The sequence below is a fragment of the Sporobolomyces koalae genome (assembly GCF_050403365.1).
Source record: "Sporobolomyces koalae JCM15063 DNA, S_koalae_JCM15063T_v1_ctg5, whole genome shotgun sequence".
NCBI lineage: Eukaryota > Fungi > Basidiomycota > Microbotryomycetes > Sporidiobolales > Sporidiobolaceae > Sporobolomyces > Sporobolomyces koalae.
Genome location: NW_027481766.1, coordinates 444,068 through 467,777, shown reverse-complemented (window position 1 = coordinate 467,777; position 23,710 = coordinate 444,068). Strand labels below are relative to the sequence as shown.

The 23,710-nt window shown below is 55.2% G+C and overlaps 6 protein-coding genes across 6 annotated transcripts; 3 read left to right on the top strand and 3 right to left on the bottom strand.

Annotated features, from left to right (window-relative positions):
* Positions 1-91: 91 nt before the first annotated feature.
* Positions 92-8,362, top strand: JCM15063_005999 (uncharacterized protein; the record flags this gene model as incomplete). Its single annotated transcript, XM_076676755.1, has 15 exons — positions 92-826; positions 885-978; positions 1,042-1,075; positions 1,152-5,272; positions 5,346-6,522; positions 6,586-6,669; positions 6,731-6,900; positions 6,972-7,142; positions 7,202-7,305; positions 7,379-7,577; positions 7,639-7,731; positions 7,791-7,859; positions 7,919-7,984; positions 8,044-8,135; positions 8,216-8,362. 15 exons carry the CDS (start codon positions 92-94, stop codon positions 8,360-8,362), a joined length of 7,356 nt encoding a protein of 2,451 aa, XP_076536214.1.
* A 231-nt stretch (positions 8,363-8,593) lies between these two features.
* JCM15063_005998 (uncharacterized protein) lies at positions 8,594-11,410 on the bottom strand (the record flags this gene model as incomplete). The annotated part of the gene is made up of 4 exons (XM_076676754.1): positions 8,594-9,747; positions 9,823-10,834; positions 10,904-11,009; positions 11,106-11,410. 4 exons carry the CDS (start codon positions 11,408-11,410, stop codon positions 8,594-8,596), a joined length of 2,577 nt encoding a protein of 858 aa, XP_076536213.1.
* A 587-nt stretch (positions 11,411-11,997) lies between these two features.
* JCM15063_005997 (uncharacterized protein) lies at positions 11,998-16,485 on the bottom strand (the record flags this gene model as incomplete). The annotated part of the gene is made up of 5 exons (XM_076676753.1): positions 11,998-12,880; positions 12,957-14,641; positions 14,706-14,793; positions 14,862-14,915; positions 14,999-16,485. The coding sequence occupies 5 exons, from the start codon at positions 16,483-16,485 to the stop codon at positions 11,998-12,000; spliced, it is 4,197 nt and encodes a 1,398-aa protein (XP_076536212.1).
* Positions 16,486-16,644: 159 nt separating this feature from the next.
* Positions 16,645-17,308, top strand: SPT4 (transcription elongation factor SPT4; the record flags this gene model as incomplete). The annotated part of the gene is made up of 5 exons (XM_076676752.1): positions 16,645-16,752; positions 16,827-16,916; positions 16,986-17,004; positions 17,087-17,117; positions 17,224-17,308. 5 exons carry the CDS (start codon positions 16,645-16,647, stop codon positions 17,306-17,308), a joined length of 333 nt encoding a protein of 110 aa, XP_076536211.1.
* A 232-nt stretch (positions 17,309-17,540) lies between these two features.
* JCM15063_005995 (uncharacterized protein) lies at positions 17,541-18,961 on the top strand (the record flags this gene model as incomplete). The annotated part of the gene is made up of 6 exons (XM_076676751.1): positions 17,541-17,821; positions 17,891-17,979; positions 18,059-18,157; positions 18,234-18,418; positions 18,501-18,593; positions 18,683-18,961. The coding sequence occupies 6 exons, from the start codon at positions 17,541-17,543 to the stop codon at positions 18,959-18,961; spliced, it is 1,026 nt and encodes a 341-aa protein (XP_076536210.1).
* Positions 18,962-19,253: 292 nt separating this feature from the next.
* Positions 19,254-23,283, bottom strand: JCM15063_005994 (uncharacterized protein; the record flags this gene model as incomplete). Its single annotated transcript, XM_076676750.1, has 5 exons — positions 19,254-19,748; positions 19,812-21,995; positions 22,645-22,760; positions 22,822-22,914; positions 22,980-23,283. 5 exons carry the CDS (start codon positions 23,281-23,283, stop codon positions 19,254-19,256), a joined length of 3,192 nt encoding a protein of 1,063 aa, XP_076536209.1.
* Between the last annotated feature and the right edge of the window lie 427 nt (positions 23,284-23,710).

The window sequence follows — 23,710 nt, the reverse complement described above, 5'->3', positions numbered from 1 at the left end:
CGAGAGTCGAGGGCAGGACTTGTATAGAAACGTGAATCAACATTACTCGACGCCCCTGGCTTCTCCTCCACTGAACCGTCTGATGGCCTAGATGGGGTACAAGGATGCTCGTGCGACATACGAGTCTCTCCCAGCGCCACCTGAAGTTCACGACCCCGAGCAAGAGTCTCTCCTCGGCTCGCTGAAACGCTTCTTCGTGCCATCGGGTCCGGCCCCATCGACCGCAGCCACCTCGACGGCGACGACTCCGCAGCGAGAGCAGTCCCCGACCCGAGCACCTGCAGCTTATTCAGCCCGCAAGGAGCACGTGTCCGCTCCGCTTCCTTCGGCTCATCAGCAACTGTCGGCACTCGCGGCGGCAGTCAGCCCGATCACCCTCGCCAAAGCTCCCGTCAGCGCGGCACCAGACGTAGGCTCTGTGGGACGGGACCCCGATGCCGAGTCGAGAGGCATCACGCTCCCGAACGGGCAAAAGTACACTCGGCGATTGCGACTCTCGGGAGTGACTCCTTCGGTGGGGGTCACCGTGCAGAACTCGGGAGGCGGCCTGATCCAATCGACCACGACGAGAAGTCTCACGGGCGTAGATGGCTCATGGCAACCGGGAGTCAGTGCGCCCGCGGTCGTGACAGGCCCAGCGAACGTGAATGGCTCGCCGACCACGAGTGATGGCTTTGGCGGGCTCACTTTCGCGAACCTGTCTTCGATTCCAGGGTTCCCGCTACGGGGTGACCTAGGGGAAGACAGCAAATCGGTTTGGTCCGTCAGCACCTCGACCCACGCTTCGCCTACGGTCGTTCAGATCTTTCGCAGATTGCAAGGAGAGGTGAGCTGCGATTCGCTCCCTTGGGGCTTTAAGAGACTGACCCGTAGGTCTCGTGCAGGGGCTATCGCAAGAGTACTGGATGAAGGACGAGTCAAGCAAGGCTTGTCACGATTGCGAGACTGTCTTTACCGTTTTCCGCCGCAAGCATCACTGTGAGTCTTGTCATGGCTCTACTGGCATCTGTAGCCGCAGACTAAAGAGTATCACCTCGTCAGGCCGTATTTGTGGGCAGATCTTTTGTGCTCGATGGTGTGTTGGCTTCTCCCTCATCTTAGCGGAACGTGATTCGGAGTTTTCGATTCTGACCTGCAGGGTGCGTTGAAAGCGCTGCCCACCTGATTCCCTCTGCTCGCTTCGGACAGCAAGGACACATTCGCGTGTGCAACCTTTGCTTCAGCAAAGCGGATCACCATGCGCGACAGCATCCTCATCACACCTCTCCCGACGATTCTCCGCCGTATCCTCATGCGTATACGAACCCGTACCATGCTCCTCCCACTCGATCACCTTACGCTCAACGTCCCCCGTCCGTGTCGAGCAACTTTCAGAACCGAGCGTCGAGACCTTCATCGCTGTACCAATCGGTCTCGTTTCCCACTTGGGAGCACGGGGCAATCGATTCGATTCCGCAGGAAGACGAAGACGCAGGTCCGAGTCGACCAGAGTCGCCCGCGGCAGACGAGACGAAAGCACAAGATGAAGAAGACGACGATGACGAATCGCCCCGGGGACGCAAGAGTCCAATCAGCTCGATGCGCAAACAGCTCGAGGAGAGAGAAGCTTCGAGATCACGAGACTCGGAACGAGACATCCCTGACATGGCGTACAGTCCGAGTCTGTCGACTGCAACCGCTCCGTTCCGACGCGAGCTCGCCGAAGATGACGACGGAACGAGCGCGAGGAAGCGGAACAGCAGCAACGGCAGTGAAGATGAGGCAAGGGCAGATGCTGAAGAGCTGGACGAAGCGAGGAGCGGACTTGGCATTCCCATTCAAGTGGACGGGCTCGGACTCGATCTCACTGGGACTTCTGGTGCAGTTCAGGGGAAACTCGATCGAGACGGGGCACCGATGACGCTCGAGCAGGCACTCGATACCGGCCTCAACTCTTCTGCGGTCAATCAACGACGCGATTCTTTCACGCGGTATTCACGACCTCCGACGCCGAAACCCCTCACGTCCTCGACTTCTTCATCAGGTCCCCGACCTCAAAGCTCTTCGACGCCATCCTTCAACCGATCGATCTCGAGGCTTTCCTTGTCGCTACCAGACGGGAATCGACCACATTTTCCGTACCTCACTCTCGACGGTCCTGCCAAGGGTCTCGAAGGCACTCCAGAGAAAGTTCCAGATGGTCCTGGCGACATCCCACTGTGCCCTTCATCGCTCGAACATATTCGCAAGATGATCCGTCAAGCTTTGTTGCGAGAAGGGATCACGAACGTCAAGGCATGGGCGCCTGTCCTCGAACGGCTCCTTGTCCAAGTCTCGAACGGTCCCGCTCCAAACATCTTCGCTGGCGATGTTATGGACGTGCGACGCTACGTCCGCATCAAGAAACTGCCCGGGGGTCGACCCAAAGACAGCGAGTTCATCGACGGAGTTCTCCTCACGAAAAACCTCCTACACAAGAAGATGGCACGCGAGATCGAAAGTCCCAGGATCCTGGTCCTGACCATCCCGCTCGAATACGAGGCAGATCATCACTACCTCCAAGTACAATCCGTCTACGCCCAGGAAGCCGAGAACCTTCAGATTCACGCCAAGCGGATCCTGTCCCTTGCACCTCATATCGTGCTCGTCGAGGGCAACATTGCGCAAATGGTGACAGACCAACTTGTCGAGCGAGGTATTGCCGCCGCACGATTCATCAAGCCCGAAGCGATCGCTGCAGTTGCAAGGGCGACAAAAGCGGAGGTCATCCAATCACTGGACCTGCTACACGCCACGCCCGAACTCGGCAAATGCAAAAAGTTCCGAGTGCAGACTTTTGTGCATCCGCTCATCCCGGGTGGACGCAAGTCGTTCTTACGATTCGAGGGCTGTAAGCGAGAATTGGGATGTACGATCCTCTTGCGTGGGGAATCAATGGAAACTCTCGCCAAGCTCAAAAAGATCGTCCATATGCTCGCACTCGTCGTATACAATGCCAAACTCGAAGGATACCTGTTCCACGATGAAAGGCTCGACCTGATCGCCTCGCCCATCGACGCATTCTCCGCTGCGACCTTGTCCACTCTCTCCACCACAACCTCGGCTACTGTCCCGCTCTCCGAGATTTCAGCACAAGAAAGTCCAGCAGCTAAAGCACAGCCCGACGAGAGCAAGACTCGTCTCATCGTACAGTCGCTCGAACCTTATCGCTCGACGGCCCTATCCTCGTCTCCTCTCGTCCGCTATCCTCCGCCTTATCCTCTCGTCCGGATGGCCGACGAAGATCGGCATCTTCGCGAACTCCGCGACAATCGAGACGCGGATGAGACACGCAAGATCATCGAGGAAGAAGCGGCATCTCGTGCTCAGTCCATCTCGGCAGGGTCTTCGTCAACTTCGCTCAGCAGCATTCACCAGCCGTCCATCAGTAGTGTCTTGATCGATGCAGCAGCACTTGCGCAAGGCGTGTCGTCCCAAAAAGTTTTGCAGAGGCCAGAAGAAGTCGCCAAAATGCACGAGGTTGCTGAAGCCGAAGAACGATATATCGAGCGACTAGAGTCTTGGAAGGAATATTGCGACAAGAAGCAGGACAGTCTCGATCCGGTGGATCATCAACGGCTCTACGTCCTCGAGTCCTTGCTCTACGGTCCGCCGCACGATCCAAAACGAGTCTGCAGACCCCCTTCAATTGTCACCGTCACTTTCTATAGCAAAGAAGACCTCACGATCGGTCAGTATGTCGTCAATATCGTGCGCGAGTTCGGCCTCGAATGCAGCTCGCCATCCTGCCACGAGCCTCTGAGCGAACATTCGCGAGTGTTTGTGCATGGAGACTGCCGCACCCAGATCTCGATCGAACCATGGCAGCTCACTGGTCCGGAAGAGCTCACGCTCCGCGGAGGTATCGGCATGCAGACCATTTGCGCACGCTGCGACTGTCGAAGTAGGCTCGCACGCATGTCGGAACAAACCTCGCGCCTCAGCTTCCACAAGTACCTCGAGTTGTCGTTCTACCCCTCGGAACGACTCGTTTGCGGGGACCAGAACTGCCCTCATGACGCTCACCTCGATCACACGCGATACTGGTACTACCGCGGTGTTCGGATTGCCGTTACTATGCACCGCATCGACCTACGTGACGTCGTTCCGCCTCCTCGCGTGGTCAAGGTCAAGCCCGATACGCAACTCCTGCTGCGCAACAGCGAGTACGAGGTTGTTCAGCAGCGGACAAAAGCCTTTTTCGACTCTGTTCAAGCTCGCATCAACGCTTTTCGACTCGATTGCGTTCAAGTGCAGCGCCTCGAAGAATGCAAAGCAGCTCTCGCGGACTTTTCCGGACGATGCGAGGCAGATCGCCGCATGATCCTGCGGCTGCTGGTTGCGGCGTACGAGCAATCGCAAGAAACGAACGGTACGGAAATGACTGGAGTGCGGCGAGCCCTGCAAGAGAAAGTCGTGCAGTTCGAAGCGGAGTGGACCTTGTTCGAGAAGCGGGTGATTCTGTCGGAACAGGATTCGAAACGATCCAGCAAGCGGTACTCGCCAGATTCGGCAATGTCTTTCTCGCCGAGCAGGAGGAGCGTCTCGGGTAGCTTGCCACCTCCAATCGAAGTCGAGGAGGAGTCAGCGGTGCCGAACAGCGGTCTCGATAGATCGGCGCTATTGCCCGTAGCCCAAACACTCGAGTCAAGCTCGAACGCAGCAGCAGATCAACGCCCGTCAGAGTCGTCTATCGACTCCTGCTCGACTGCAGGAGACGCTATAGATCTCGCTGCCGTCCCCTCTTTCGCGCTCGACCCTCCGGTGTTGTCCCTCGATGGTAACGGAATGCCGATCGAGGGCCCAACCCCCTCCGTCACCGACCGAGTCGGCGCGATCAACCCCGATCTATCAGCTTCAACCTCGACAGTTAGACCCGCGAGTCCGTACCGTACCGTCGCGTCTGACCAAAGCGATATCGAGAGCGACTCGACGATCTGCGCGGACGCCCGGTACCCTTCGATCGGCAGATCGTCGTCGCCCTTCATCCGCAACCCGGCACGAGATGACGGCGGCGGGATTTCGCCAGGCGAGAGCGAAGCGGAGGAAAGACAGGACAGCGTTCGCAGAAGGAAAACGGGTCACTTTGTCAGCGACATCATCCAATCTTTCGAAACCGGCTCCATCGGTCGCAGCGAGAAGTCGTATGACTCACCGACTCGTCCTCTCCTTCGACGAGGCCACACCGACAAGCCCAAGCCCACGAAAATTCGTCAACCTGGCACGCTTGCTCTCTCGGACGGCGAAAACAGCTGTATGTTGCCTGCTCCTCCGTTTCGGCTGCTTATGCACTTTGAGCTAAACATCTCTCTGTATCACTTTCGCAGATGCGAGAAACGTGGGCGTATTGCACCTCCTTGATTCTCCCGCAGCGGCAAAGCCGACTAGAATCCCTGCCCGTGTCGGTGCCAAGAGACCAGGCTCTTCTCTCGAACACCTATTCCCTCATCCCGATACTACGATCTCCCCTCCACCATCTCGAGCGTCGTCGCGGCCGTCTTCCAGAGCTTCTGCTCGCGCATCAGACAAGGCGGCTCTTCATACTCGGGATCCTGCATTGTCTCGGCCGACCTCTCCAGTGCTCAGTCGCGGTGCAGGCCCCCGCTCGCCAGAGCAATCACGTTCGCGGCCGACCTCGCCAATCGCAACTCGGCCAAGTCGCCCTCCTCTCAAATCGACTGGCTCGTCTCGCTCGACGATTAAAGGCAAAGCGGCCGATCGCGAGCACGCTGCGCGAGTCTCCGAGTCGAGCGACGCCAATCGGGTTGTCAAGCCAAAGGCACGCGCCTTGGGTCTCTCGCGGCCCACTGCAAGCACAACGAACAAGATGGTCGGCCGTCGAGTGGTATCGAGTGGCGTCGGCAGGGTCAAGCAGATGTCAAAGCAGTGGGAGGGTTACGCAGCAAGGCAGGCGCAGCGCAAGCGCGCTCGCCCCGTTATCGCTACCCAGCCGACCGTCCAGATCTTCACGAATGTGCGCGACGCTGCGAAAGAAGACTCGGATGAGGAAGCGCACCACTCGCACAACGAGTCCGATGCCGCTGACGATGAATTCGACAACGAGCAAGAAAGCGCAGAGAAAGAAGAGGCTAGCGATGGAGAAGAGCAGCGCGGACGATCTCCCCCATGCGCGTCTCCGCTTGCCTCAAACACCGTTGAACAAGTCCTGTCTTGCTCCACACCTAACGTGTCCATGGCAGACGCGCTCGTTCGCTCACATCAGCAGACTTCAGGCGAGGTTGCCGTTGCTGATGCATTGCCGCAAGAGCTCGACCTGCTCAATCTGCGTCCAGACTCCGCCATGTACGACCTGGGTCACTTCGCATCAGACTCGGACTTCCCGTCTCTGCCATCTTCCCCTATGCTCAACAGCCACTCTCACACCATGCCACGATTGTCCGAAGGGGAATCGAGCGGTACCGACAAAAGTTCCTACTTTAGAGGCTTGCTCAACGGCCTGTTCCTGTTCCGCAACGGCGAATTTTCGCAGCTGCAATACCCGCTGTGAGCATGGATACCTGTCGATATTGCGCTAATTAGTACTCAGCTCCGCTCTCGCATGTGCAGCCTGCCAACCGAACATCTGTTCGCCGATAACCCGATCTTGCTGCGCGACGACGAGCCCAGTTCGATCATTGCCTTTGCTCTCAGGTCAGCTTATGCCGCTACTTTGACCCGCTACTGACTCATGCTGAAGATACTTCTATCGCAGCTCAAAGATCTATTATCAGTCCGTCGAAGCGACGAAGCTGGTGCCGTCAACCTCAAGTCAGTCTAGCGACACCGCGCTCAATGCGTTGGACGAGCCTGGTTCAGCATCATCTATAAAATCGACAATTGAGGATGTCCTGCGCCGGCCAGACGAAGCCAGCTTGAGGATCGGTAAGTCTTGCCAGACTCAAGATTGCCCTGAGAAATGTTCTGACGTTGGACCTCGGATTTTTCGTCCGCAGCTACCGAGGATGCCTCGCTCAGCGCCAGTTGCAAGATCTTCTTTGCTGAGCATTTCGAGGCGCTACGACGGCAATGCGGCTGCGAGCGACAGTTTATAGAGTCCCTATCGAGATGTTACAAGTGGGATTCGTCTGGCGGAAAATCGAAAGCGGACTTTATGAAGACTCTCGGTGAGCGTGGTCAACATTGCTACGACCTACGCAGCAGCTAACTCGCGCCGTTTCTGCAGACGACCGATTCATCGTGAAACAACTATCAAGTTGGGAAGTCGATGTCCTGTCAAGCTTCTTGCCGGCGTACTTCACGTATATGGCAGACTGTCTGTTCAAGGGAGTGAGTCAATCACCATCGATACTTCTCTGTCCGTAGAATCGCCACTGAACTGTCTTTCTGTCCACTGTGTCAGCAACCGACTGTTCTCGCCAAGATCTTTGGCATCTATCGAATCAGCTTTGGCAAGAAATACAAGAATCTCGATTTCCTCGTGATGGAGAATCTCTTCTATGGCCGGCAACTCACGCAGATCTTCGATCTCAAGGGTTCGACTCGCAATCGCCGAGCTGATTCAAATAATCCAGTCCTACTCGACGAGAATCTGATGGAAAGCGAGTCTATTCGTAGGGTCGTCTTGCAGCTAGATTGGCTGACAGACATTCTCTTTCGCAGTTTCCCTCAAGACTCCGATCTACGTTCGCGAAGAGTCCCAGAGCTTTATTCGGCAAGCGATCCACAACGACAGCCAGTTCTTATCCGATCTCAGTGCGCATCAATCCCGTGTATTCTAGCCAACTCGTTCTGACGGTACGAGCTCTTGACAGATGTGATGGACTATTCTCTCGTCATTGGCGTCGATTCGGCCAAGCACGAGCTTGTTGTCGGCATTGTCGGTGAGTACTTCGGACACTCTGAATATCGAGTCGAGCTCTGACTCCGTAGGGTCCCCTAGATTTTATTCGGACTTACACCTGGAACAAACGCATCGAGAGCTGGGTCAAGGAAACCACCTTCATCGGTCCGTTCCCCCTATCAGTCATGTTGGAATTGACCACTAACGTAGTACCCTGTTTGCAGGAGGCGCATCCAAAGCCGGAGGTCCGACTATCATCACGCCGCGACAGTACAAGATGCGTTTCCGGGAAGCTATCGATGGCTACTTGCAGCTTGTAAGTTTGCCCCCCGCGAGTGCTTGGATTTTGCGCAACCGGGTTTCGTGCATGTCTCACCTTTCTACCGTGGATGACAGAGCCCGTCGCCGTGGCTGTCTACCGAGATGCTCAAGAGCCTCCTTCCAAGCACTGGCAATGGTGTGCAACCGCCTCATCAAGCTGATCCTCCTCCTCCTTCCACTGCTACTGCTGCTCCTACTGTCACTGTTGTCGAAGTACCCTGAGCGTCCTGATTTTCGTGTGCTTTGTAGTTCCTGTTAGTTCGTCCGTTTCCGTCTCTTTCAGTTTGAGCTTTTTTCTTTTGATCGTTGTAAGAAAAATCGCAAGCACTCTGAACTCATTCGCAGCACAAAACGAAGAAAAAGATATGCATGATAGACAGTATGCGGCGAGAGCGAAACGAACAAGATGGGCAGGAAAAGTACAGACACAGCAGCAAAGAAACGAATAACGCCTCAGGACATTGGGGGAGAAGACCATCCTTTGCTCATCCTCCTCAACGCTTTGGTCCAAGTCTGAGTGTTTGCGGTTGTTTCCAAATCTCCACTTTCGACAGGGCGTCCATCCTCGACCGGACTTGCAACACTCGGACTTGCAGATCGACCCGGAGACGACGACGAAGAAGTCGACAACGACGTCTCGATCCCCAATCCGGCGACCGGAAGAGAAGAGGATGATGCAGGAGCCGAAATGTTGTAACTGATCGAAGAAGCTCGCGAGCTGTGTCGACGTTCGAGTTTACTCATCCTCCTTTGGGGCGGATCGGTGAATCCAGACCCTCGCCCTTCTTTCATCTGTTGTCGAATCACTTCCTCTTCTCTCTCCTGGTTTCGCAAGTGTTGCTCGGCTTGTTCGATCGGATCCACAACCGAGGTAGTCGTCGCTGCCGGAGAAGGGATCGGTGAAGGAGTTGCTGCGGTACGACCGATTTGAGCCAGAGTTGGAGCGTAGTCGATCCCGTGTCGAGACATGTCGAGTCGCAACCGTTCTCGTTCCAAGATGTCGTCTTCGTCTTCGTCTGCGATCGAGAGTCTTCTCGGGTCGAGCATGAAAGGTTTGATCCCAGGATTGGCAGGACCAGGCGAATTGTTGCTCCTTGTGGTTGTCGTCGAGGTGGCCGTATTGGAGCGTGAGAGTGAACTCGAGAACGAAGGGGAGGGTGCGAGGGAGGTTGAAGACGAAGCTGAAGCAGACCCGAACCCGAACACTGACGAGATGCCATCCCAACTCAAGCCGCCCGACTTGCGCGGTGCGACATTGGACCCTACCGACGATGCCGATGAAGGGGTTGCAGCAAGTCCAGTCGATGTGGACGCCGCCGTTTTCGGCGTCGAGGGCTCTTGGAGGTTTGGACTCGCAGAAGCCCGACTGAAGAACGAGGTTGACGTCGGTCGAGGCTTCTTGGTCTCTGCAGGCGGTTCGACCAGAGCCGGGCCTCCCGCCGGCTGAGGCGACGGGTCATCGGCTTTCGGCGTGTTGTTGTTGCGGTAATCGACCGCGAGAACCTTTTCAAACCCTTCTTGCGAGCACACGCGATCGACAATCTTGGAAACGTACAGAGTCAAGGCTTTGTTCGCCTCGCGAAGTTGTTTAATCTCGAGGTGGAGCTCTACTCTCACGAAGGGTAAAGGCGATCAGTGAGAGACAAAAAATGTCAAGAAACAAGGAGAGACTCGATCCGTACCTTCGATTCCAATCGGCATACTTTGACTGCCATCCCTCTTGGCTCCTCTTGCCTCTCGTTTCTTCCTCTCGCGTTCTTCGCGTTTCTTGTTCTTGCGATCTTCCTTCTCTCGCTTGCGTTCGATCTCGACCTCATCGAGGGTTTGATCGTGTTGAGCCGCTTCGAGCTCGGCGGCGAGATCGAGTCCACCTAACGCCGGAACCGAACTCGAATCGCGTTTCGCATGGGCGAGTGCGATCGAGCGAGTCCGTCTAGAGGCCCTTCGAGTTTTGGGTGACTGTGCCGAGACCGCGCCCGAGTTGACAGTTCCCGTTCCTTGCGACTCGAGCAAGATCTTTTCGATATCGTCTTCGTCTTCGTCTGGATCAGAGGATTCAGACGAGTCGCTTTCGTGTATTTCGTCGAGATCCTCCTCTCCAACGGCTTCCAATCCACCCTGAAACCCAAACCCACTCCAACCCGGTTGAAACCCTCCTGTGAGCGCATTCGAATTGTTGGGACTTTCGAGTCCAACGTCGGCTCCCCACGAGAAGGATTTGCGGAAGAAATCAGTTCCAGTGACTTCTCCACTGAGCGTCTTTTCGCCCAACAAGATCTGGTAACTCTCGTTCTCTTCCTGCAAATCTTGGTACACTCGTTTGAGGTCCGTCATTTCCGTCTGCAACGTGCGTAGGGTCGTCGTAAGGGAACCGTGCGCAGTCGAGAGTGAATCGAGTTGTGCTCGAAGTGCGCGTTCAGTCTCGGAAATGGGCGACTGCGCTGCAGGAGAAGCAGAGTTTGGACTCGAGGATCGTGACTCTGAGAAAGATGCGTCGGCGATCGGAGTCTTGAGGTCTTCGCCTGTCGCTTCTCTGTTTGACCCTTCGAGTCGAGGTTCAGGATCGTCCTCGGAGATTTCTGTCGGTTTCGAATCTCGAAGTTTCTTGCGTTCCGAAGTCAGGTTTTGAATTCGAACTTTGTAGTGTTGCTCCTGATCGTACCAACTCTGTCGTTCCGAGTCAAACGAATCTGCCTGCAAGACCCATGTGTTCGGGCTGTCAGTCGAGGTACCGAAAGAAGAAAATAAAAGACAAGATCTCACTTGTTCGCGATATCGTTTCGAAGCGTCTCGCTTGTCTCGCTCCAAGTCTCGTACCGAAGCTCTCAATTTATCGAGCACTTCAATCCTGCCAGCCAACTCTTCCTCCCTGGAAACATGCACGAAGGAATTGTCGTATCATGTTCGCAACGTCAATGATTCGACCTTCGGAAACGATGGCGCGAGGAAAACAAGAAAGACTGACATGCGTTCTTGGTCGCGACGCCATTCGAGTTCGCGATCTCGAACATGGTTCAACTCTTTCTCCAACTGTTGTGCCTGGGTTCGAGCTTCGTCTTCATTGGAAACATCGTCTTGTGGATGAGCCTCCAAGTTTTCGAGTCGATGTTGTGCGAGTTCGTACGATTCGTTCAGTTTGTCGACAAGTGCGATCAGTTCGGGTTTCGACAATGAATCGAGTGGGAGTGAAGCGGAAGGAGGAGTCGAAGCGAGACGAGGTGGGGGAGGACTGAACTCAGGGTTCGGAGACAGTGTTGGAGACCTGACCATTTTCGGACTTCGATACAACTGAAGGCTTGCTACACTGAGTAGCAGTCTCGAGTTTGTTGATCTGGTGTCCGTCGTTGTCGTGTGAGGCCAACGTAAGAGCTGGAAAGAGGGGGCCTCTGCAGCGACTTCTGACCAAGTAGCCGATGATTCAAGCTTGAGATGCTGCGAATGATCTTGATCGACGATGAGAGGCCTCCTCTGTGCCGAGTCGCTGAAGTCGCCCAGGTGAGATGATGTGGAACTTGGATCAACCCTTCGTCGAACGTTTGCGCTCGCAGTCGACTCTGCTGTTTCACCGTCCGACCTGACCTCGATCTCGCCAAATGGTAGACGTAAGGGCGGAAGCGGCACTGTGCTCGGAGAAGCAGCTGGAGAGGGGATTCCCGCGAGAAGCGAGATCGGCACGACTTGCGACAGGAGCAAGGTCTAGGCTCTCTCGGCTCTGTTCGATCCGAATCCGGTAAAGAATGATTTCCATAGAAATCAGAACTAACGCAAGGTTACAACAGGTTCAAAATCAACACTAAAAAATCACATCCAAGTCCTTCATACCGATATCTATATGTGCAGATAGGAGAGCAGCTCCATCACAGGTTGAGCCATTCTGACCAAGCTCCATCATCTCCCGTTCCCCCTCCTCCTCCTCCCCCTCCTCCTCCACCTCCGCCTCCTGAGGCAAACGAGTTTCCCCACAAATCTGTCGTCGAACCTGCGTTGCCGCCAACTCCGACTGAAGGAGTTCCCACGTCGAGAGGACTCCACATGCCTCCCGCCGAGGTCGTTCCCATCGAAGGTGTCTGCGCGTTCGTCAAGAACGGACTGTTGTGGTTATGATTCATAATCGCATCACCAACTCCCGTTTGCAACACAGTCGATTGCGACATTGATTTCGTTTGCGGGACCGGAGGGGGTGCGAGCGGTTGTTGCAGGTACGGTTGTTGAGTCGAGTTTCCATACGTCGCTGTAGAAGCTTGTGAAGGAGGTCGAGACGGCATCATGGACGACATGGTAGGGTTGCCGTGTTGTGGCGTCGGCGCGGCAGATGCGTACGCGTACGGGGACGAAGCGTTGGGGTTCGGTTGCGATGGTGGTCGGTGGGGACTCGGATTTCGTCCCTGTCGCGACTGCGAGTATTGCATCGCCGTGTGAGCGCCAGCGGGAGAAGGAGCTGCTGCAGGCGAAGGTGCAGACGAAGGGTAGTACGCGCGCGCGGTACCTGCCGCGGGTGAGGGTGCAGCGTTCTGGTACATCGAATTGTTTTGTTGTGCCGTATGCGTACTGTACGCTGGAGAGGGGGCTGCGTAAACAGGTTGCTGAGGCTGCGAGGGAGGGTAGGCCTGCGTCGCGACGGGAGATCCATGCGCCGAGTACGGGTTCGATGTGACGCGTTGGTGATTCGGGTACTGGCTGTAGGCTGCAGGAGATCCTTGTGCAGGGGAACCTGCTCGGATCGCGTTCTGTTGTGCGAGTCTGGAAGGGGGGACGAACCAAACCGGGTGTCAGAAATCGCCCCCCATTCACGAAAGAGACATATCTGGATGCTCACTGTTCTCGAAACAGAGCGGCTGAATCTGAGCCATGTCCACCTGCTCCACTCATCGCCGAAGTTGGGCGAGGGCCCAACGCCGTTGCAGGAGGACTACCCGCTATACTTCCCGCGAGACTGCCGGCGTAGCTGCCGGCGTACTGAGACTGTGCAGGACCGACGCTCGACATTCTCACCGACGGTGGAACCTGCGCGTTTTGTACCTGAGGTGACTGCGAGTAACTGGAGATTCGAGGACGGGGTGAATTCATTCGAAGTTGCTGCTGCTGCTGTTGTTGTTGCTGCTGCTGCTGTTGCAGGTGCAATTGGTTCATCGAGACGGGCGTCGTCGAGTTTGGATTCGCCGACGAACCTCCTCCCGATCTAGCCATCGCCATAGTCGCAGCTTGCATCTGGTACAGGAGCGTTTGAGCCTGTTGTTGCAGATTCTGCTGCAACGCCGGAGGAAGTTGACGGAAAGTGGCAGCGGAAATGATTGATTGGATACTTGCGTATTGTTCCGCGAGTGGTCTTTGATCTGACGAGGTTGAAGTTCCAGAAGCAGGAGCAGGGTTCGAAAGAGAGAGAGAGAGAGTAGCAGGGGATGGCGCGTTCGTCGCAAAAGGAGAAGAATGCGACATGGCCGAATTGGGTCGAGCCAAGTTCAAGTTTGATGGGCTGTTCGTTGTCGTTGTGATGGAAGCCATTCGAGGACTCGCACCTGGGACTGCGTTCGGAGTGGCCGGAACTGCGAGCGCTTGTTGGTGCGCCAACATGGTTTGGTACTGCTGCTGTCGAATGTAGTGTTGCTGTTGAGGAGTCAGGTGTGCAAACGCTGCAGCCGGGTTCGGAGGTTGAGATGGATTTCGCATCGGAGTCTGCTGCTGCTGCTGTTGCTGTTGCTGCAAGAGGTTCGCCGGGGTCTTTCCATAGACCTGATTGCGTTGACTCGAAGGTGGACGAGCGGGAGGTTGGATGGCACTTGATCCAGAACCAGTAGAGAACGGAGCTGGACTGGGTGCGGCGTTCAGGCTGGGTACGTGCTCTTGAGGAGGTAGTGGGGCGCGATGGGGTTCCGCAAAGTTTGTCACGAGGGGAGGGGGAGCTTCCACTTTGCCAAGTGCAGACTTTGGCGAAGGAGGTTCGTACTGCATCGTCGCTGGGGGTACGGTCGGGACGAACGAAGGTGTGGGCTGAATGACCTTGTTCGCCGGTACGACTTCTTCTTCCTCGTCTTCAATCGTGATGCGCTCGACGATTCGTTCTTCTGGTACGGCAGCGAGTTCCGGTTTGGCTCTCTTGACTTCTTGCGACTTTGCCGAGTTGTTGTTGTTGTCTTCTTCCCTCCCCCGCTTGAGTCCAGCTCCGTTCAAAGGTCGAATTGACCCCGAAATGGTGGAATCTGGTTTGCTGGTTAGTGTCGGTTCAACAACCTGGTCCTTTGCCTGCGTAGGACTCGGCGCAACGAGCGGGGTGGATCCAGCCGCAACCGTGGTCGTGATGATCATGTTGACTCCCGTCATACTCGTCTGCGCATTGGTTTGACCTGATTTGCCTCCTCCACCACCGAGTTGTAACTGCTGCATCTCGTATTTCTCTGCTGCGTAAAAGTACTGTTTCAAACTCGCGTACAGAGGATTGAGCTTTCTCGACAGGAGCGGAGTCGTAGGCGGTGCGAGGATCGGAGGTTCGGGTTGTCGGCGCGACTGCGATCGCAATCAGATTCAGTATGCAACAGGAGGTTACGAAAAGAGAGGGGGCAGGGCATACAGGATCTTTCTGCGTGGTGGGACCTGGCTGTTGTAGCGCTGCCATAGCTGACAGGTACTTTAGATTGGACTGCAATCGCTCGAGGAGTCTGTTTTGAGTCCTGATTGTCAGCACTTGCTAGAGCTCCATGCAAAAGAGGCACATCTGCCGACTCACGGAGAGTATTCAACCATGTCGATCGGTTTTTGCGATACCAGCTCTCCTGCGATTCTGAAAGATTCCAAAAGAAAGTGGAACGATTGTAAGAACTTGGGAAAGGACAAGCAGCAGGTACTGGAAAGGAAATTGCTCACTTGATCAATTCATTGTTGAGCATGCCAACGCATGTAATTTTGTGCCCATTGAACCTGCGCCTGACATCTCTCGGTGTCATGCTTTGAACTTGAACTTGCGGTGCTTGAAACATCAATCCCGCCGCTGCTGTGGAAGGAGGTTTCGGAATGGGAGGCGCGCCGTTTTTCGGAGCTGGCGTTGCAGACGTGGTTGGGACTGAATTCACAGGTGGAGATGTCTCGATTGTCGTCTGAGGTGAAGGGGAAGGTCCGACAGTTCCTGCAATGGTCGCTGGTGTTGGTTCGATTGCGGGAGGATCAGGTGTTTCCGTAGGTACAGTGACTGCAGAGGTAGTAGTCGTCCTCGGGGTCGAGTTCGAGATTGCTGAAGGTGATGAAAGTTGTGGTGGAGTCGTGCCAACGGTGCTCAGAGGGGCTGCGGGTTGTGGATGGGTTGAAGGCGAGGCAGGCGCAGGAGGATTCGTTGCCGGTTGCGGCACTATATTCGCCAGCAAGTCTGCCTCTGTACCTTGTTGATCTATCGGACCGTCCAGAGCTCGGTCGACATTTAAAGATGTCTCCTCGCTCTCTTCAGCCTCGACTTCCCGCGTTGCACTCTTCTCCTGCTCGTCTTGGCCCAGGTCATCTTTCTCCGACACTGTCATCTGTTCGTCACTCCTGTTGTTGACGTGTAAAGCCTCGTCTTTGAGCAATGGTGCTTCCGCATCGACTGCATTTTGCTGAATGGCCCCCGGAGTTTCTACCTCCTTCATCGTCTCCTCCTCGATTTCTGCTCCCGTTCCAGAATCCCGAGCAGCGTCTTGCGGTTTGAGCTCAGTTGCAGGAGGAGGTTGCTGAGGATCAGAGGCCGCGAGGGGGCTCGGATCTTCGACATCAGACAGAGGAGACTCTTGCGCTTGGCGCTCGTCTGATTGCGTTTTGAATTCGCTTCGATCGGTGGGCGACGTTGTTGCTGGTGCTGCAAGGTCGCGACTTGGTTCAACGAGGTCGCTGAGGGAACTCGATCGTTCACGTATTCGAGGATCGGTCGGTTCGCTTGATTCTGTCATTGACGTCCCTGCTGCTGCCTCGGCGTGATCTGGAGTATCTCGTCGAGTTGTTGGGGTAGGTTCAGGACCGAGTGCGAGGGTTGATGGATCCGCTCGTGCGGGTTCTTCGCCGTCTACGCTCGAGAGGTCTGACGAATCTTGCGCTTCAAGAGGGTCGCATCGTTCTGCGTCCCTCGGATCTTGTTGCTTCTGTTTCCCTTTCGCAGTTGCAGACGGGGACGGCGACCGGTGTGAAGATTGCGGCGAAGAGGGCGAACGAGGTAATCGTTCGGCGATTGTAGATGACTCTTCTGAACTGGGTGCTGAAGTGGTCAAGGTCGAGGTTGGCACGTCGAGCGAGGTGGTTCGAGGTGGAGAGGACGGGTCCGAGGTCGAGGTGGGGAGGTGCGATCGCTCGACGGATGCTCTCGTGCTCGGTATCGGCGGATCAGTGGACATTGCCACTCGCGTACCCTTTACACTCCAAACCGATCTGAGCGTCTCGATAGTCGGATCTAGGCGAGTGAGTGTTGAGGGTGCGGTACGAGGATGATCGAGTTACTCCGGGAAAAACAAACGAGACATCATCCCCCCCATTCTCCCGTCAAGTCGTGGACCATGTCGTCCAACGTCAAGAAGCTTCGAGCGTGTCTCATGTGCTCGTTCGTCGCGTCCGCAACCGAGTTTCGCAAGGAAGGTTGCCCAAACTGCGACGACCGTCTCGAAGTATGTTCCCCCCCTCCCTCTCGCTCGATCCTGCCCCCTCCTTTGGACTGTGCTGATTATCTATCGACACTCAGATGAAAGGAGATTCAGAACGAGTGTTGCAGTGTACGACTGGACAGTTTGATGGCACGATCGCATTGATCAACCCGGACCAGAGTTGGGTTGTATGTTCTCTCTCTCCCAATACTGGTCGAGCGCTCAAGGGAGTTGACTTTGCTTCAAACGAGTTGCAGGCCAAGTGGCAGCGAAATTGTGACACTACTTTCTCCTTCAGGCTCTTTGGACCCCCTTTCTCCCGCGTACTGACGCGCTTTATCTCTGCCTGTCGCTCTAGCAAAACACACTGCAGGAGTCTACGCAGTCCGGTACGCTCTCGCCCCGTTTCTCCCTCGCGCTCAGCATCGAGACACCCCCACACACTTTGTCTTCCGAGAGACAGAAACTGAGAATCCTTCTCCCTCTGTTGTACAGCGTCGAAGGATCGTTGCCAGAAGAAATCATTGAGGATCTCGAAGCACGAGGGATCAAGGTACACTCGCGCTCGATGGACGACTAAGCCTATGCATTGGATGCTTTCGCTTTTGACGTTTCCACTTTGTTTTTCTCTTTTTGTCTATCACTGTCTGTTGTAAAATCATCTGGTTCCAATTGATTGTCTTGAGAGATTTAGCTTTTGAGAGGAGAAGAGACGCGACCTCCTGTCGCGACTCGAGAAATTTCCTCGGCCAACTACCGCACGCGAGTTTCCAGTTGAATTCTTCCCGCACCTCGAACCTGGCTTGGAGGGTATGGCGCCTGATCCACCCTCGTTCTTGCCCACACATGCACTCGACCAAGCGTTGAGTGGGTTCACAGCCGGGATCGTATCGACCGTGTGTATGCAACCTCTCGATCTCCTCAAGGTTCAACTCCAAGTTTCAACCCGCACGAAAACCCGTTCAACCTTGGGTCAAATCTCGGATGGGTTGCGCGCGATCGTAGAACACGGCGGTGGGTACCGAGGGTTGTATCGAGGGATTGGACCCAATTTGGTCGGCAACGCTTCGAGTTGGGGTCTCTACTTTTTGTGGTCAGTTCAATCCACCCTGCTCTAACCCCTTCTTTGACACTGAATTCGCGAGCTTTGAGAGAAAACTAGGTACACGGATTTCAAGAAACGGTTGGCGAATGGGGATGACAAGGTCAAACTGAACGCGGCGCAACACCTTGCCGCGTCCGCTTCCTCAGGTACATTAAACCTTTCTGAACCCCCCCCAAAGAACCAGAGAAACTCGCAAACTCAACTCGATCCGAAATCTGTGTGCAGGAATCGTCACGGCCATCATTACGAACCCGTTGTGGGTTGTCAAAACGAGAATGTACACCACCTCGGCCAGTTCTCCTCGAGCGTATCGCGGCGTCATGCGTAAGAGTCTCACTTTCCTCCGAATCTGTCCATCTCGAGTATAGATCCTGATCTTGGGTTCTACCCCCCGCTGTAGATGGACTGTACCGGTTGTGTCGAGATGAAGGGATTCGAGGCATGTCGAAAGGCATGACTCTTGCTTTGATCGGAGTCTCGAACGGTGCGATTCAGTTCATGACGTACGAGGAACTGAAAAAGTGGAGAGTCGAATCGAGACGGAAACGGATACCAAACGAATCGGAACAAGATTCCAAGAAACTCGTAATTGACTTTGTTTTTTTTCTCTCTTGAAAAAAGAGAGTACCAGTCGTTCTGATTTTCCATATCCTTTTGTCGTCGACAGAGTAATTTCGAATACATCGTCATGTCGGGATTCGCAAAACTCGTAGCCATTTCTCTCACTTATCCCTACCAAGTGATCCGATCACGAATACAAGTAAGTTTCCCAGTCCCAATCTTTTCTAAAAACTGCCCCGTTGATTCTGAACTCGTTCCCCTCCGAACGCGACAATCCTTTTTCCGCAGTATCAACCTCATCATTCCCTCTCGATTCTCTCGGATTCAAACCATCCTCGAAACCCCTACACTTCGATCCCAGATGTCGTCAGGAGGACGTACCGAACGGAAGGGTTGAGAGGTTTTTACAAAGGGATCGCGACGAACGCGATTCGGATCTTGCCCGGTACTTGCGTCACGTTTGTCGTGTACGAACAGTGTTCGAGGTGGTTGGAGAAATTGGGGACCGCGAAAAATCGGACCGAGGTGGATCGAAATCGAACAGAGTCTCGGGAACAAGGAGGATAGGGTGTACTCTCTCTTTCTCTGTTTGTGAAAATTTGCACTCTTTTTTTTCCTTTGATATTGAAGAGAGGTTATCTTTCACTGAGAACCAAGCACGAGAACTACTTACGACGACAACCGAGGTACTGACAAAGTAATCAGGTAATCACGACCCCAAAAAGAAACGAACGCGAGGAGCAGACAGGGAGAGACACAAAAGGGAAACATTTCAAGAGCGAGCACTGATAGACAAGAGAGGGCTTTTTGAGTTTCGCATCGGACACGCGCTAGTCTGTTGTGAAAGAGATCTAGAAAATCAGAACATTTGGTGGCTTTGACCAAACCCCTCGAGGCGTTCAGTCGGCTCGATAGATTCTTGCGATCGACCGTGTTTGATTGGAATCCAGTACTCGGATTCAGTAGAGCGGGCAGGTGGGCGAGTCGAGGTGGGAGAAGTTGGAGTGTAAGCGGTGCCGAACGGGGACGGGATGATTGGGCTCGAAGATCCGAGAGTTGAAGTGGACAAGCAGACCTCGAACTCTTGGTCGTCGAACTGCGACGCTTCTTCCTGCTGACCTGCAGCGGGAGGAAGGTTCTCTGAACCAGAATGGTCGAGCGGAGGAGGACTCGAGGGTGTAAATGTTTCGTACAACGCTGTCAACTCTTCGAGATCTCCGACACTGATGATCTTGTTCCTGTTTGAATGCTTCGAGATCGTGATCGACATTGAAGATCGAGCCGATTTCGCCGACCTGTGCGGAGTTCCAAGCACGATCGCGGGTCCGAGCGAAGAAGCAACAGCGACTTCGTCCTGATTATTGTTCAAGCATGGTTAGACCGACAACAAGAGGGAACCGATTGGCGAGACTCGAACAGGAGGTTCGAGCTGATAGTCCGAGAGTCGAGCGAGGGGAAGCGAACGACTTCGGCCGCGACGACGACAAGCGGACGCGTTATCCTGCTCAGGACTTCGAGAGCTGAGGGTCGGGGCCGAGTTTGTACGTGAGTGGGATGGCTGGCGAGGAAGAGAAGAAGCGCGATACGGCGTCGACGGTCGCGACTCGAGCGTGTCATGGTTCCACCAATCGCTAGTCGCAGTCGTCGAGGTTTTCGGGATCCGAGGAGTTGCCTCTTCCGTGCTAGAATGTGATCCGCCAACGGGAGGCAATTGGATTGATGCACTCCTCGCAAGACTCGCAGCGGTGCTCGACCTGTATGATGACCCTTGTTCTCCACGACACAAGAAAGACAAATCGGACGAGGGACACCTGTGCAGTGTAGCCAAAGGAGCTAGACTTGCTGCGCCTCCCGTAGCTGCTGTTGTCCTCGACGATGCAAAGGGTATGTTGAGCGAGCTGCGACGACGGAGCTTGCGAAGACTGAAAGATGCCGCCGAAAAGGTGGAAGACGCTCGAGAGCTTTTGCGAGCCTGCTTCGGCTGCGGAAGCTCGTGAGACGAAGAGCGCTTGTTGAGCATCGGAGGGCTAGGCAAGAGGCGATCGACGGCAGAAGGGCGACGAGCGAACAGTCTGCGGACTGGCGAGACTCGAGGAGAGAGAGGCAGGGATGACAGCGAAGGAGCTGAGGAGCGCGCGCGGGGGCCCCGGCAGAACGGTGACTCGTCAGGATGCTGCTGCAACGACTCTGCCTTGACGATGTTTTGCGAAGAGAGTGGGCGCGATGAAGGAATGTCCGGACGAGGCGGACCAGATACGCTGGGGCGCATGCCGAGCACATCGAGCAATTTGACACTCGAACTCGGAGTGCTCGGAGACGAGCGCTCGGTGCACGAGAACGATTTGCCGAAGCGGTAAGGAGGAGTAGATCGAAGCGGGGGCCCGACTGTCCCATCGAAGCTTGCCGAACTGCCGTAGCTTCGGGAACGCGTCCGATATTCTTCCACGATACCTGGCGATGACAGCTTTCGCAGCTGAATGGGCTCGCCGAGACCGTCAGAGCCGAAGTGCTCATGGAAGAGGCTGCTCGACGACGAGGGCGAACGGCGAGGATAAAGCTCGGGGCCGCGGAACTGGGCGAGCATCGACGCGCTGACTCTGCTCGGGTTCTCATCGATATGCCTGAAGCGATGACGTGTCGTCGAGACGATCTCGATGTCTTCTTCGAAACCTCCTTCGGATTCGGAAGCGTTGCTCGCCTTTCTTCTTGCCCATTCGTCGACCTTCTTGGCTGCCTCGATCGCGTGTGTCGCTTGAACTGCTGCAAAAGGATCTTCTTCATCCGTCTCGATCTCGAGCGTCGGCGTGGCTGGCTCTTCGTCGAATTGGCCTCGCAGGAAACTGAATGAGCTGCTCCTGCTCCCGCGACGTATGCCCTGATGGGTCGGGGGTGATTCCACAAGGCGACCGGGGGAGATCCCGATGAGAGAACGTAGCAAAGGTCGACGATTCTTGACTGGAGAAGGTGTAGACAGACCCGAGTCGCTACGCAGAGAACGAGCAGGAGCGTCCGAGACGGCCGTGTGGTAGGAGTCATCTTGGTCGATATCGACACAAAGATGTGGTCGGTTCGCTGTTGGGGACAGGTTGTTCAGGGACGAGGCTGACGAGTATGTGTGGCTCAGTTTCGGACGCGAGAGATTGCCAGCATTCTTGCGCGCTCGGGCGTAGATCGCGACCGATGATTGAGGAGTAACGGGGCGAGACGCGTCAGGCGTTGTGGAAGCAGTGACAGGATGAATCTTCGATGTAGCTTCGGAACGGTCTCTATCGCTGTCGTCCAGCTTGTCGCGAGCGAACGGAGCAGGGAAAGTTTGAGTATGAAGGTATGCCTCGGATGAGTCAGTCGAGCCGGCGCTTTCTGCGCTTGTATTGATTCGTTCTCCTTCCTCGCTGATGGGTGGAGGGAAGTTGGCGCTCAGGGAGAATGTTGAAGAGACGGATGGCCGACGAGAGCGATCCCTCGGCGGAGCTCCGGAAATCGGAAGTGAAGCTTCAGGGGTGATAGAAGTCGGAGGATCTGAGCTGACCGGTTCGCCAGCGTCGGCAGACGAGGAGCAGATAGGAGCAGTTGGGCATGTCGATTGTCTCGAAGGAATCGCCTGAGCTCCGGTCCCATGGGAACATATGACGTTCTTTCGGGGATCATTAGATTCAAGCGCGCGATCTTTTGACGGGTAGGCTGCAGGTGAGCTCGATTAGCCTCCTACCCTGAAGAGATGGAAGTTTCAGACAGGCACTCACGAATGAGCTCGAAAAGGACGCCCGTCCACCTCAAGAGACAGATGACGGATATCACTGCCGATCCCGCGGCAGAAGTGGTGGAACCGAACAGACTTGGCGCAATCAAGCTGATGCTCCCAGGCAACGCGAGATAGTTTGCTTCGATTGGAAAGGAAACTGACAGAACCGAGAGGAGGGCAGAGAAGAGCTGTAGCCCAATCAAGCGGAACTGAATGGCCTTCAAACATTCAGCATGATTGGATTGAATGCTCCTCGTTGGGCAAGTAACGGGGCCGACCTTGGGACGCTTAATCAATGTAACAAATGTGATAGGCGGATGCTGGAATGGGGAATTCTGCCCAACGAGGTGAGCTTTGTCGTGTTGGCAAGCCCGTTTCTCGGGTCCAGTCTGCGAAAAAGACTGTCAGTTTCGAATGATTGCAACGAGCGGTCGAAAGCTGAGATCACCTCGGTATCGCCAGGAACGGTCAAGCGATTCGCTCGCGACCTAAGGTTAGACACAGCTACCCCGATAACGATCAAATCGAAACCAAGGTGGATGATTCCGCGAGCATATGCGAGCCTAAAAAGGGTGTTGCCATCTGGATCATTGAGAGCGAGGAGAGTAACTTGCAACGCCGTTGCTGAGAGCATCGCAACGATCAGCTGGGGAACGTCATTTTCGAGAATGAAGAGATGGCTTACTGAGCAGGAGTAGGGAGGAGAGAGCGACAGTGAACCAGCCGGATGTGCTCATGCGAGGCTTCCAGAGCAGAGCAAGAATCGTTTGCGTATCAACTGGAGGGATAATGTTAGCAAGTGCTCGCATCACAACAGAGCGAGGGGGAATGACGGAGACTCACTCGTCAGCAGGCTCAAAGCGCCAAAGATGCCTCCTCCAACCGCGGCAGTAACGGTACCGCTGGCAATCGCAACGAGACTGCATACTCCCGAGAGACTGAGGGCAAGAGTCGAAACGAGGGCGAGGGCAAGACCTCTGGTGAGGTCCTCGTGGTCGTTTCGCCTTCCAAGACGAAGGTTGTGCACGAATCGAGGCGCGAGAAAGAGCGGGCAAACGAGCGAAGTGACGAGGAGGGTCGAAGCTACCGTGTAGAGGAGGTTTGTCGATGGATTCGAGAAGGACAACGGGACAGGGACAAATGCCATGGAGTCCTTCGGACGCACAAACGAACAAGGGTTGCCCGTTTGTCAAGTCGCGACAGGCGCTCTTGTCCCCGGCTCTGTCGAAAAAGCGAGGTAAGCGCGAGAACAAGGTGAAATTGGGAGGTAAACAAACTCTAGTCACCTGAGGTCCGGGCGAGGTGCGTGCATGGCGATTTCCCGCACACGATGACGGCACAAGCACGACTTGCACCTGAAAGTGACAACGAGCTGCGGGTGTGTCAGATTTTCCGGTCTGAAGCGCTCGCGAGCGCGGAACAGCAGCACAAGCAAGTGAAACTGTCGAAAGCATGAGAAGGTCGAGCTGGAGCAGTACGCTGAAAGTCCGCACTCCAGCACAAAAGCAGCGTTTGACAGGGTTGCATAGGCCTGTGTCGGAAGAGTAGCAAGCTGTGAACGCAAGAAGAAAAAG